Below are 12531 nucleotides of genomic sequence, written 5' to 3' on the forward strand. Positions count from 1 at the left end.
TAGCATGAGTGTGTGCGAGAGTATGTGTTAACATAAGTATATAAGTATGTGCATCAGCATGTGTACATATGTGTGTTAGCATGTATGCACATGCTTATATGAGTTACCAGGGGTGGGGTTCTGGAGCCCATGGGGTCTCTTGGCTTTACTTGCCCCCCGGGCTAGTAGGAGCCATCCCTCTACTGCATATTAGAACCGTAACCGATATTACATAGGGAGCTCGATCGAGTCATTCCTAAGGCTTAAAGCCCAAACGTATTAGTGCTATTGGAACAAGATCACTCCGGACCAACACAAGATAAACCCCTTAATTATCACTAACAACGCACTGTACGGCCCTCACACACAGACCGCTCGAACGATTCTGACTGAGAACGGCCTCTTCAGTACTGCAAGCCGAGCGCCGATGCCATCGATGCAAACAGCACTCTGATCGGAGCTCTGATGACGCTATCGCGTGGTTGTGGGAGCTATAATCAATCGCCGAGCTGATCGAGCTCGGTGCATAGGTGGTTGGCCGAGGCAGAAAGTTGAAGTGTCGGAAGGAAAATGGGGGGCAAGAACAAACAAAGAACAAAGGGGAATGTCCGGGTAAGCGCGGAGGCGAACGTTCTCGGGTGTCCCTTTACACGGGGCTTCTGTCTGGTGGTTGAGATACTGAGTGTGGAAATAACGTGAGGTGACCCCGGTCATTAACGGAAGGGGGTGCACAATGACAAGGCCTCTGGAGTAAACACATGTCTTTATACTGACTAGTCCACTAGTCAAATGCTTCGGGGTACTTTATACTATGGCAGCGCTCCAAAGTAAATATGACATCATTGTACACGTGTTCTGGGATCTTCCTGGTTCACGTTACGTAATAGGACAGCTGATTTCCCACAACATGGAGGGTTTCTTTACACCTAAGTATGGTATATTCACTAAATGATGAGTGATAAAGTCAGGTAGTGAGTGGAAATGGTTTATACTTCAGTATGATCTGTGTGGGGGTTCGGGATGGAGAGCACCCGCTGGCCAATGTTTAAAGACAGACCACAACTTATGTAACAACAAACTGGTAATGTAAGGTACGTCAGGGCTCGACAAACCCTTGGCGCCATGTCGCCACGGCGACTTCAAACCACTTCCTGGCGCCCAAAGTTTTGCTAGGAAAGGGGGTAAAAATCGCGGAGAGCTACCATTGTGAAGCCGGCACCCTACTCTTTCCTGCAGGGAACGACGTGCATTACGTGACCCCACTGGGCAACTTATGTTGGATAGTGTGTGAATGTGTGTGTGTGTATGTTGCAGTTTGGCATTAGCATGAGTGTGTACGTCAGCATATAATGTGTGTATGGTGTTAGTGTGTGTGTACATGAGTGTAGAATGTAAGTGTTTATGACCATAAGACATTAGCGTGTGTGTCTGTCACTGTATAGTGTTAGTTTGTGTAAGTAATAATTAAATGTACTAACTTAAGTCTTTATGGTGTAAAATACCCCTTGTAATGAAGGGGTTAATTGCAGTGCAGCACGGAAGAAAAGTGTGTTTTATGTCATATTGTCCCAATAAACATCCTTTAACTACAGATCAGGGGGTAATAAATGGAAATAAAAACATGATTTGGGAAGAAAAAAAGTTGGCTCCTAGATCCAACCAAATGTGTCGACCCCTGAGGTACCGTATATAATAAAACAAGTCTCCGGGGTACTGAAAACTCAACCTATGTATAGAGATGCAGAGCGATTCACTCACATAAGTCAGGGACTGTAAATTGTTCTGTGAAGCGCTACTTGTTTGCCTCTTTGTACAGCTCTGCAGAATATGTTGGGGCTATATAAATCAATAATAATGATAGTATTGTTGAGCGGTACATGCCCCAACATTAAGTGGGATGTGTAACTGAGTATCTGATTCCCTTCTGTGAGTTATATATACGTTCCACATATTGCAGGGCTGCACTTTAAATGTGTCTCCCAGCTACGTGTGAAATATGTTGTGTCTTGGTTGATGTGGCCATCCCAGAGTCTTCGCTCCCAGCTTGCATTTTAGTGAATATACCTCGCAGATGGAGACCAGTTTCTTAATCCACCTGCAACTAGTAGTATTTATATGTATATACCGTATTTGCTCGATTATAAGACGAGGTTTTTTTCAGAGCAAATGCTCTGAAAAATACCCCTCGTCTTCTAATCGGGGTCGTCTTCTAATCAGACCTCAAATAGAGGTCTGATTAGGAGACTAAGATCCAGATCCCCCGCACCGCTGCAGGGGACCTGGATCCTCCTGTCTCACCCCCCCCCCCCCATCATACACACTTACCGGTGCTTCCTGCTGTATTGCCGGGGCAGCGGGTTGACGTCTACGCGATCCGCGTAGACAACGTCCGCTGCAGCCGGAAGGAGGTGGAGTTGGCAGCGGGGGTTGTCTGCGTCCGTCGCGCAAACCTTCCCCGACTGTCAGAGATCAGAGTTCCCCGCACCGGTGCGGGGAACTCTGATCTCTGACAGCCGGGGAAAGTATACGCGACGGACGGATACAAACCCCCGCTGCCAACTCCACCTCCTTCCGGCTGCAGCAGAAGGCGACGTCAACCCGCTGCCCCGGCTGGAAGCACCGGTAAGAGAGGGCTGAGAGGGGAGGGGAGAGTGTGTGTGTGTGTGTGTGTTAGTTAAATGGGGGTATAGGGTGTGTGTGTGTGTGTGTGTTAAATGGGGGCATAGGGCATTTCTGGAGTGGCGTTAAGGGGGCATTTAATAGAGCACTCTGCCTCCTGAAATGCCTTATACACCTATATGCCACTCTGCCCCATAATATGCATTTTAACCCCCTAAATGCCAGAGTGGCATATAGGGGTATAAGGCATTTCTGGAGGCAGAGTGCTCTATACAATGCCTTTTAACTCCCTTAATGCCACTCTGCCTCCTGAAATGCCTTATACCTCCCTATATGCCACTCTGCCCCATAATATGCATTTTAACCCCCTAAATGCCAGAGTGGCATATAGGGGTATAAGGCATTTCTGGAGGCAGAGTGCTCTATACAATGCCTTTTAACTCCCTTAATGCCACTCTGCCTCCTGAAATGCCTTATACCTCCCTATATGCCACTCTGCCCCATAATATGCATTTTAACCCCCTAAATGCCAGAATGGGATATAGGGGTATAAGGCATTTCTGGAGGCAGAGTGGCATATAGGGGTATAAGGCATTTCTGGAGGCAGAGTGGCACATAGGGGGTCAAAAGGCATACCATGGGGCACAGTGGCTTATAGAGGGTTAAAAGGCATATCATGGGCCACAGTGCCATATTGGAGTGGCAAGCCTGGGGGCAGATGTGCGTAACTGGGGGACAGGTTGGAAAATACAAGAAATAAAAACAAAAAAAATATTTTTCTCAATCATAGCTTTTATTAAAAAAAATAGTTTACATGAATTAACATTTACTGGTAAAACTTTTTTCCTTTAGGGTCGTCTTATATTCAGGCTTTTTCTTTTTTTCCTAAGTTAATATTCAGATTTTGGGGGGTCGTCTTATAATCAGGGTCGTCTTATAATCGAGCAAATACGGTATATATATAAGCCATTAAAAAATATACTAAAAACATTAATCATCGCCAAACATAAGTATAGGTATGTATTTTTTAAAAATATTCTGTTTTAGAAAGTGGTCTTATCACCATAGCAACCAATAGAATTCTCCAGTCAACAGGGGCATTCTATTGTTGCCAAGGGAATAAGACCACTTTGCATAAAAAAAAATAGAACTGTGGATGTTAATCAACATTGATTCTGGATTGCAGCCTTCAAGCAGCGGAAGAGCAGCGGAGCTCCTCGCCAAAGAAAGTGGGACGGTCCCTGGTTTCATCGGGTTCGGCTCATCGCAGGGAGAACATGGCTATGTCCCTGCGATCCAAGGCGCGGAAGAGATCGACAGCCTTGTCGATGCCGACTTCCGGATGGTGCTACGTAAACTGTCCAAGAGAGATGTCACTACGAAACTAAAAGTAAGAGCTTATTGAAGTCTCATTGAATTAGTTGTCATGCTTGGCATACAGGCACTTAGAGATATCACAGCGTAAGATGTGTGCAGTAAATCTATGATTACCCTTACAGGCCATGCAAGAGTTCGGTACAATGTGCAGGGAAAGAGAAATGGAAACTGTGCGGGGTGTTCTGCCGTATTGGCCCAGGATCTACTGCAAGATCTCCCTGGTATGTTATTTATGGTCTACCAATAAGCAAAAGACTGTCGCCTCTTCTTTGTCCTGACATGCCTTATCCGATATATATATTGTTACTTCTCAGGATCTTGACCGCAGGGTGCGAGAAGCGACGCAGCAATCCTTTGAGCAGCTGATCTTGAAAGTGAAGAAATATCTGGCTCCTCACCTGAAAAATGTGATGGGTTTCTGGCTTCTTGCTCAGTGTGACACGTATTCGCCGGCCGCTAGCGCTGCCAGAGTGGCGTTCGAAGCTGCTTTCCCTTCTCACAAACAGCCGGAAGCTTTGGCGTTTTGCAAAGATGAGATTCTGAATGTGAGTATGTTCATGCCTATACAGAATGGATGCATCGATGGCACTCTGTATTTACTGTCAACAACCTTCAAAACCATCGTGATTTCCGAGAGTGCCCAGTGCCTAGAAGTTGTAATATTGTAATAAGAAAGAAAAAAAGTGCAGACTATCTATGCCCTAATTTATTATTATTATTATTATTATTATTATCTTTTATTTATATAGCGCCAACAATTTACGCAGCGCTTAATACAATACATATATTCAAGGGGTCTGACAAGACGAAAATTGACAGATTAAGACAAACCGATACGTTAGGTGGAGAGAGCCCGGCTCCCAAGCTTACAATCTTGAGTTGCTTCTAATGTGATGGCGTGCCAAAGCCTGTGCATGCGTGCAGAAGGCACCAGGAATTATTTCATGACATGGGATGAGTAAAACGAACAGTTTTTTTCCCTGGTCATTGAAAACATTTAGCTTGCTGAACTTTCTAATGAAATATATTAATCTAACAAAGTACTTGGTTATATACTACAGCTTTATTGAATTTCCATGTTTCCAAAGCATACATATCTCCTGCTGTTGTAGAGTGCATTGAGAGCCATGTGAACAGGGTGGGTATACATCTATATAGTTTTCGTCATGTCAGCTAGGACGATACACATTGAAGAGGTGCACACAATAGGTAGAGAGGTCTCAGACCGAGCTGTAATATTCCACAGAAGGGGTTTGTCTTGGCTTGGATCTATTCTCCTTAAAATGAGCGGTTGCATAAAGGTTATGATCCCAACATCTGGTGCGGTTTGGCGATCCTTAGCAAACGCTCGTAGCACCTTAACCCTTTTTGTTCTGAGTAGCGTGCAGGTCCAGTGGGTTAATCGTGAAACAATGCTGCTATTTTGCAAAATGTTAAGAAATCCTCATTCGTGGCTCGTAGAGATTTTATATTTTTACAATGTGTTTATGATGGGATAGGTCTGAAGTTGTCTGTTATAACACTCTGTACTATTGTTTGGAACACTGCTCTTTGTGGACTTTGGAGGTCTTGTCAGGAAGTTCTTCTCGGTGAGGTCTTGTTTGATTTTTCTGGGTCAGAGTATGTTATGTTCTGGAACATCTTGACACGTCTTCTCATATAAAAATATTTATATATATATATACACATACATTTATTTTCTCTCATGTGTTGGACTAAGATTTTATCTCATTTAATAAATCTAGTTTAATCCAGTTGAAGCAGGAAGTGATTTTCTTTCTGTATTTATATTTGCTTTGTGTATTTAAGGCGATGTGTAATTATGATTTCATATATATTGGTTTTTTTTCTCTATGTAGGTTTTACTTGATCACCTGCTGAAGGAATCAGCGGACACCTTGAGCGATCCCCAGTATGTAGTGCGTTCCTCAAACCCTGTTATCTGTGCTTAGTAGTTAGTGTTATACCAGCCTACATCAGTGTAGTAGGCCGTACCAGAATTAGTAAAAACTACAAAACATTGTACTTTCACATTATTGATATCAGATTTTTACTGTCAAATGTTTCCTTTATTGCAGTATATAAGAATGTATAGAACTTATTTATTATATATTCATAATTGGTTAACCAAACTAACATATATGCAAATGAAATAGCCCTTTTGATAATGGAAAACATAAAACATAGAATATGAGTAAATAGTGTTGATAGCCTTCACGACAAAGCTACGATTGATGTCAAATCCTAGGAATGTTGTAAATTTATTGAACTGTTAATATTGAGTCCTGAGATAAATGATCCTCAATGTTGGTGTTCTTCCTAAATAAAGGTAATGTTCTGCCTACTCTGCTGGACTTTTAGAACTAAATTATACATTGCAAATACCATTACTAGACTATTGCCTAAACAAGTCTCATAAATATGCCTTCAGTGTGTACAAAATGTCCTGATTCATATATATATATATATATATATATATATATATATATATTGGGAAAAGCTTATTTTAATGTTATTATTATTATGATTATTATATAATAATAATAATAATAATATATTCTGCATCATTATGTGACCCAAGCTAAGGGATTGCTATATAGTCTGCATGTATTAAGTTCTTCCTTCTGAAATTCCATCCGTTTCTAAAGGACTGTTCCAGCTGAAGAAAGGGAATCCAAGTACTTCCGGGTCCTGACCTGTTCACTCTTGGCTTTGAAGAGACTAGTGTGTACGCTGCCAGACGGGGAGAAGAGTTCCCTGTGCGAGAGGATTGCGTTTCTTCTGTCACAAAACAAATTCTGGAAGTACAGCAAACACAAAACACCTAATGTGAGTTTCCAACATTCTTCCTTTAACCAAAAAAACATTACATACAAAAGCAATGGACATATGTTACTTCTATTTAAAGGGACCCTGTTGTCATTATCCTATATATTTTTAAAATAGGCCAATTTATAAAAAAAAAATAAACCACCGGTTTGTGTTCTTGGCCTTGTATCTGAGGCAGTATCTCCAATTTTACCAGGGTCAGTGCTCCCGATTTATTCAGTAAATATACCCCATAATATTATCTTTTATTTATAGCACCAACAATTTGTGTCTACATATATTCAAAAGGTATGACTAGAATTGACAGATTAAAACAAGGCGATGCATAAAATAAAAAGCGCCCTATCTGTGATCTTCTCAGTGTCTTAGTTAAAAAAAATATTGACTTTATTTGGCTTTATTTCTTCCGTAGGTTCGCTCAGCCTTCTTTGAATTGCTGTCCTCCCTGTGCCAGCATCTACCCGCTGTAATAAAATCGGAAGCGTCCCGCGTGTGTCCTGCAGTCCTCCTCAGCATTGATGACAGTGATGCCGTTGTGTGTCCTGCTCTTTGGGAAGCTGTCCTTTATACCATAACAACTATCGAGGTTTGTGAGTGTGCCAATGCGTTAAAGAACAATTACTGTTTTTCTGTTGGTCTTTTTAAGAGACAGTTTATATGTGACAGGGCAGTACCTTCTCTGCTGGCCAGAGTGTTTAAACCTTGCCATTTTAGGGCATGCATGTAAGTTTAGGGTGCTCACCCCTAAAACCAATAGTTGAATAATTAACTATTGGTAACTAAATAAATAACTAAAACAATTGTTTGATATACCCCCAAACGGGCATTTTTGTTATACTTCTTCATAAATAATCATGTTTTAGACCAATTGATAACATAGGCTTTAAAAGTCATAAAACCAGATAAGAACTGTTCTGCCCATTTTCCTGATGTAAGGGGTTTAAACCTCTATCATACAAAGGTTTTTAGCCTGTTCTATACTCTGTTAATTAATCTTTCTCCAAACGGCTTCAACTTGTCACGGCAAGGTAAATGACTAACCTTAAGAGCACCGATACTGAAGACTCACAGTGCTCTAGTTGACACGAGTTAAAGGGACATTCGAGACGTCCGCATGAAAAAAGAATGTATATTAAAGTAGTTTGTTAGTCCTTTAATGTACATTCTTTTAAATGTTAAATCTAAATCAATAAATAAAACACTTTAGGAAGAAGCTGCAGCTCTCTGTCTCCTCCCACCATTTGCACCAATGATTGGCTGCTTGCAGCAGCCAGTCAGTGGCAGGAAAGCGCTCCCAATGAAATAAATAGGATCCCTTTCTGTGGGTGTGATGAAGCTGGCTGGCGGTAAGTATTTCGCGTATCGAAAGATGAGTACGAACACATCTCCTGCACGGCAAATAGCTGGGGGTCGTGGAAAGTAGATGTTGGATGTAGGAAGATTCTGTAGAAAGTTCCATTTGTTCTATTGAAACTTGCATTTTCTAAAGGTTGTGAATGACTCTAATGATTCCACGTCCAAAAGGACTACGTCTACCCTTCAGATGCACGCAAAAGAAAAAATTAGGAAACTAAACAAATAGAGCGAATAAAAAAGCACAAAGCAACAAAAATTTCCCAATCCTTTTAAATAATTGACAAAGGCGCAAGGCAGTTCCTGTAAAGCAAGGTTCACCTATTTATTCCCTCAGTTATAAATTAAGTAACACTGCAAATGTTTTTAAAAAGGAACAAACAATCCCATCATAGCGAACACAGTGTCTATAAGTTAGTCCTGGAGGAACATATGATTCAGGACACATTGCACAGAAACAGACCTTAGACCCAGTCTTATAAAGAACAAAGGCTGGCTCCTCGAACGGAGAGTTCCTAATGTGAATAAACAGACTGATAAAAACCTCAAAGGAGCCGAGATCTTGTCTATTAATTACTTAATGTCGCTCTGCCGTTCACATCTGGACTTGAAATTAAAGCTGTCACGTTTTGCCCCAATATCAGCTCGTTTTAGGTAAATAAAGACTTTCATTTGATTTATCTTTTTTATTGAAAACACAATTAAAAATTCATTCTGGAATTTTCTATTTTTTATTTGTTTGGCAGGATTGTTGGGATCATGTGAATGCAAAGAAAGGAGTTTTGCCAAAGCTGTGGGCTGTCCTCAGAGAAGGAGGTCGAGGGCTGGCGACTGTAATATTCCCCAATCTACTACCGTTTATTAGCAAAGTCCCACAAGGAATCGCAGACCCTCGCGTGGAGTTTTACAGCATTTTTTTTGACTCTCTGGTTCAAGGGTATGTTTTTTTATGAAATGAAGATCCAAATGCTATGTGCGTTTTCTTTTAACATGGTGATGGTGATGTGTCTAATCATCTAATAGTATGATTACAGACTATTGTAACAGTACCCCAACTGTTTAGGTAAGCAATCTTTCCTGAAACCACATTGCTTTACTACGAATGATTGAGCCTGACTTCCAAATGTAGCCCTCGCTTACTTTATTGTCTCTTCATCATGTGATAATGGAGAGAAGTGAGTTCATTGGAGCCCCGAGGAAAATATTTAAGGGGACCAAAGGAACCAAATGCTTTCTTCCCGATTCCATCCATGAGCTGTAACTGTTTTTTCTCGCCCCGGCCTTATTAACCATTTTTAATAACAATGTTACAAGATCTGTAAATGTAAAAGACCTCCTCGGGCTGCGGTTTTTATGTGGTAAGGAAAATGCAGCAATGATTTATTGTTCATACAAGGAAAGATTACTATACTCCTCCAGTGAGGCTAGGAAGTTGGGGTTCCCAAGAAGGCCAGCCCCCCACCATTACTACAGAGATTAACATACAACCATGGAGGATAGCAGGTCCCTTTAAAATTGGAGAGCTCCCAGGCTTTGCTTCGTTCCATTACTGTTCTTCGTGGATTGGTGGGGTGGTGTTATTCAGTGGATGATGATGATGATTAATAATAATAATCTCCATTCTGCAGTTTATAATGTTTTAGTGGATATCAGATGTGAACCGCAGTAAGAAATCTGATCATAATGACCTTTTTACAAACTTTAACAGCTTTTCCAGCGAGCGTGCCGTTGTAAGCCCTACCGAATGCTCTGCCATTGTGACCGCGTACATGGAGTGCCTGCGGTTTGCCATGCAGGAAAATGTGGGAGAAGCGGAGGAACAGGGAAAAATCCGCCAGATGCTCATCACTGACCAAGTACGGAAAACTGATTCCATCTGATATCCGTTCCAAGAGTTTGGATAATTAGTTATGAAGTGCTAGTAATTTCATATAGTTCCTCAAACGCCAGCTGAGTAGTGAATTTACACAGTCTGTTTGTGAACTGTCAAAACTGTGTATAAACCTTTAATGGAATATTGAGTAACTGTGGAGAAACAGCCCATTACAGCCATTAAAGAAAAGATATATTTTTCTCAAGAACTTCATCAATCTTCGGAACAGCTTTATTTTAGCTGATTGATACGAAACAAATACTTGTGCATGAGTTGTATGGGATTTGCGTGCAATAGCTTTAATGCACTTAAATGCCAGCTATATTTTTCTAATGGCAAAAACTATACTGGTGAAACAAGCAAAAATGCCAAAAATGTACATTCTGAGTTACACTCTGAATACAAATCATATAGAGCAAAATAACTGTTACTATAAATAATACGTTGATGGAAGCCTTGGGCCTTCATAATGAATAATGAAGTGAGAGTCAAAACCACAGATCTCCTGGGTTTGAAACTGGGTTTAAACATTTAGGACAGGCAGACTACACACTGTGAGCCGAATACACGCACTTCTGTTGGGCTGCCAGATGTGGGTCATTTTGTTCTTTCTTTCTTTTCAATCTTGAGACTTGAAAATTATAAAAAAAAAACCCAAAAAACCCCCTTTCAAATACAAGTAAATTATAAGTAAACCCAATATCCACCCGATGCCCATTATAATGCTTTTACTGGCTTGTTTTTATTTAATAATTGGTTTAATGTGTTACCTTGGATATGTTACATACATTCTGAAACTCCTTTTTTCTTCTTTAGCTAATTCCACTTATTGATGCTTCATTAAAAGACCCCAAGCTTCAGAACAGTCCGTTTTTTGCCCAAGTGGAAGAGACGGTATATTCCTGGGAGACAAAAACAGAGAAAAGTCTCGGAGAGAACGTTTGTCGGATACACGCCTCCATACTGTCTGGATTTTGGGAGAGTCTGTCTCACGTGTGCGTAGCTAATGTTGATGTGATTGAGGCTGGAGAAAAGGATCTTGCTGGTGTTTCTGGACTTCTGCATATTCTTCGAATGCCAAGCAACTCAATAAAGACAAAGAAAAAGAAAAAAGCCAAGATCCGGTTTGCAGATGAAGACGACAGTGCTAGAGACGATGTTAAACCGGTACCGTCTCCCGAGGATAGTGAAGCTGTACCCATAGTACGGCATGAGTCCAGCATCACAAAGGAAAGAGAGCCGACCACCAGCAGCTTGAGGCAAGAAAGCCTTGAGGAATTGGTGTGCAAGTTGGCCGAGCTCAGCCTGGTGTATATTTCAGAGCAGAGATCAAGACGCCACTTGAAGTTCCTTGCTGCTCTGCTCAGGACGTTCCCCTCTGTCAGGGTCTTCCAGGTCCTTTTGGAACAAAGCAGCGGTGGAGACCCCTCATATGCAAAATATCTAGAGATGGGAATCGAGCCCCAAAGCGATAACCCGGCAGTGCAATTCCTGTATCAGACACTAACCGGCTGGTTTAAGGAAGGAAGCAACAAAGACGCTGAATTCTTGGTGGACATTTTATACAGTGTCCTGTACTGCTGCGCTGACCCAGTGGACAGAAAAACTATCCTGGATGACATGACAAAGGTAAGGCTTTAACCTTCTGTTTTCTTTAAACTCATTTTTTCCTTGTAAAACGTAATTAGTGAGGTTTTGTTATTTAAAACCATACACCATCATGATTGTCCAAGAGCAGGAAGATAATCTTCATCGTAGTTCATGGCTACGTATGCCCGTGTAAAGCACCTGTATATCCCAAAGGTGTTCTGTAAGTGTAGTAATGCGCAGGTAGTGTCCACAAAACACAAGGTTTAAAATACTTAGTGGTGCAAATGGTGTTCAGGATCTTTGCAAGTAGGTAGGGAATGATAGAGCATTTTTTTTCTGGGATAGAGACAGTCCAACCAAGAAATGAATGAGAGCGATGTGAACCAGTTTCCACTGCCGCTTCTACTTAGCAGCTTCAAGAACACGAGCGGCTGAATTATAGGAGTCGATAACCATTTCTAAATGGCTTTTCAAAGAACGTTTAGTTGGGAATGGGAGGGAGAACCGTTCAGACTGGGGTAGTCCATCGGTTAAGTGTGGCAGATGAGAAGAGTTGTAAATCACATTTAGGTGGCAGCCGGAAGAGCGCTAAGAGATCTGAGGAGAGCACGTGTGGACGGAGAAGACCTGGGGCCTAGATCTGAGCTCTTTGTGGGACACTAATGGGCAATAAAGTCCAATAAAATTTATCAGATGTATAAATTAACCCTTCCCAGAAAAATGTTTTATCCCAGTAATAATAAAAGCTCAGCTTGCTGTTCATCTTTTTTTTTTTTGTCATTGCTTTCCCCAAACTTTGTGTGATTCGGAATAATAAGTGTTTGTGTGGTCCCCAGGCTGTCCAGCAGCTTTATTACCTTTTATACTTCTACATCGTTATTTTAATAAGGTCTGGCGCGCCTGCATGCAAA

At 41.3% G+C, this 12531-nt stretch overlaps 1 protein-coding gene across 2 annotated transcripts in view; it reads left to right on the forward strand.

Annotated features, from left to right (window-relative positions):
• Window positions 1-549: 549 nt before the first annotated feature.
• Window positions 550-12531, forward strand: part of LOC149274870 (E3 ubiquitin-protein ligase listerin-like) — a 32065-nt gene continuing 20083 nt past the window's right edge. For both annotated transcript variants that reach the window (XM_089505174.1, XM_089505175.1), the window contains exons 1-10: window positions 550-591; window positions 3785-3988; window positions 4098-4196; window positions 4290-4520; window positions 5835-5887; window positions 6624-6804; window positions 7217-7390; window positions 8904-9094; window positions 9866-10013; window positions 10847-11659. In XM_089505174.1, coding sequence (XP_089361300.1) covers window positions 550-591; window positions 3785-3988; window positions 4098-4196; window positions 4290-4520; window positions 5835-5887; window positions 6624-6804; window positions 7217-7390; window positions 8904-9094; window positions 9866-10013; window positions 10847-11659 — 2136 coding nt within the window. The remainder of the gene's footprint in view (window positions 592-3784; window positions 3989-4097; window positions 4197-4289; window positions 4521-5834; window positions 5888-6623; window positions 6805-7216; window positions 7391-8903; window positions 9095-9865; window positions 10014-10846; window positions 11660-12531) is intronic.

Source organism: Sceloporus occidentalis, unplaced genomic scaffold (genome assembly GCF_023333645.1).
Source record: "Sceloporus occidentalis isolate IW3139 unplaced genomic scaffold, rSceOcc1.0.p SCAF_314, whole genome shotgun sequence".
Classification (NCBI taxonomy): domain Eukaryota; kingdom Metazoa; phylum Chordata; class Lepidosauria; order Squamata; family Phrynosomatidae; genus Sceloporus; species Sceloporus occidentalis.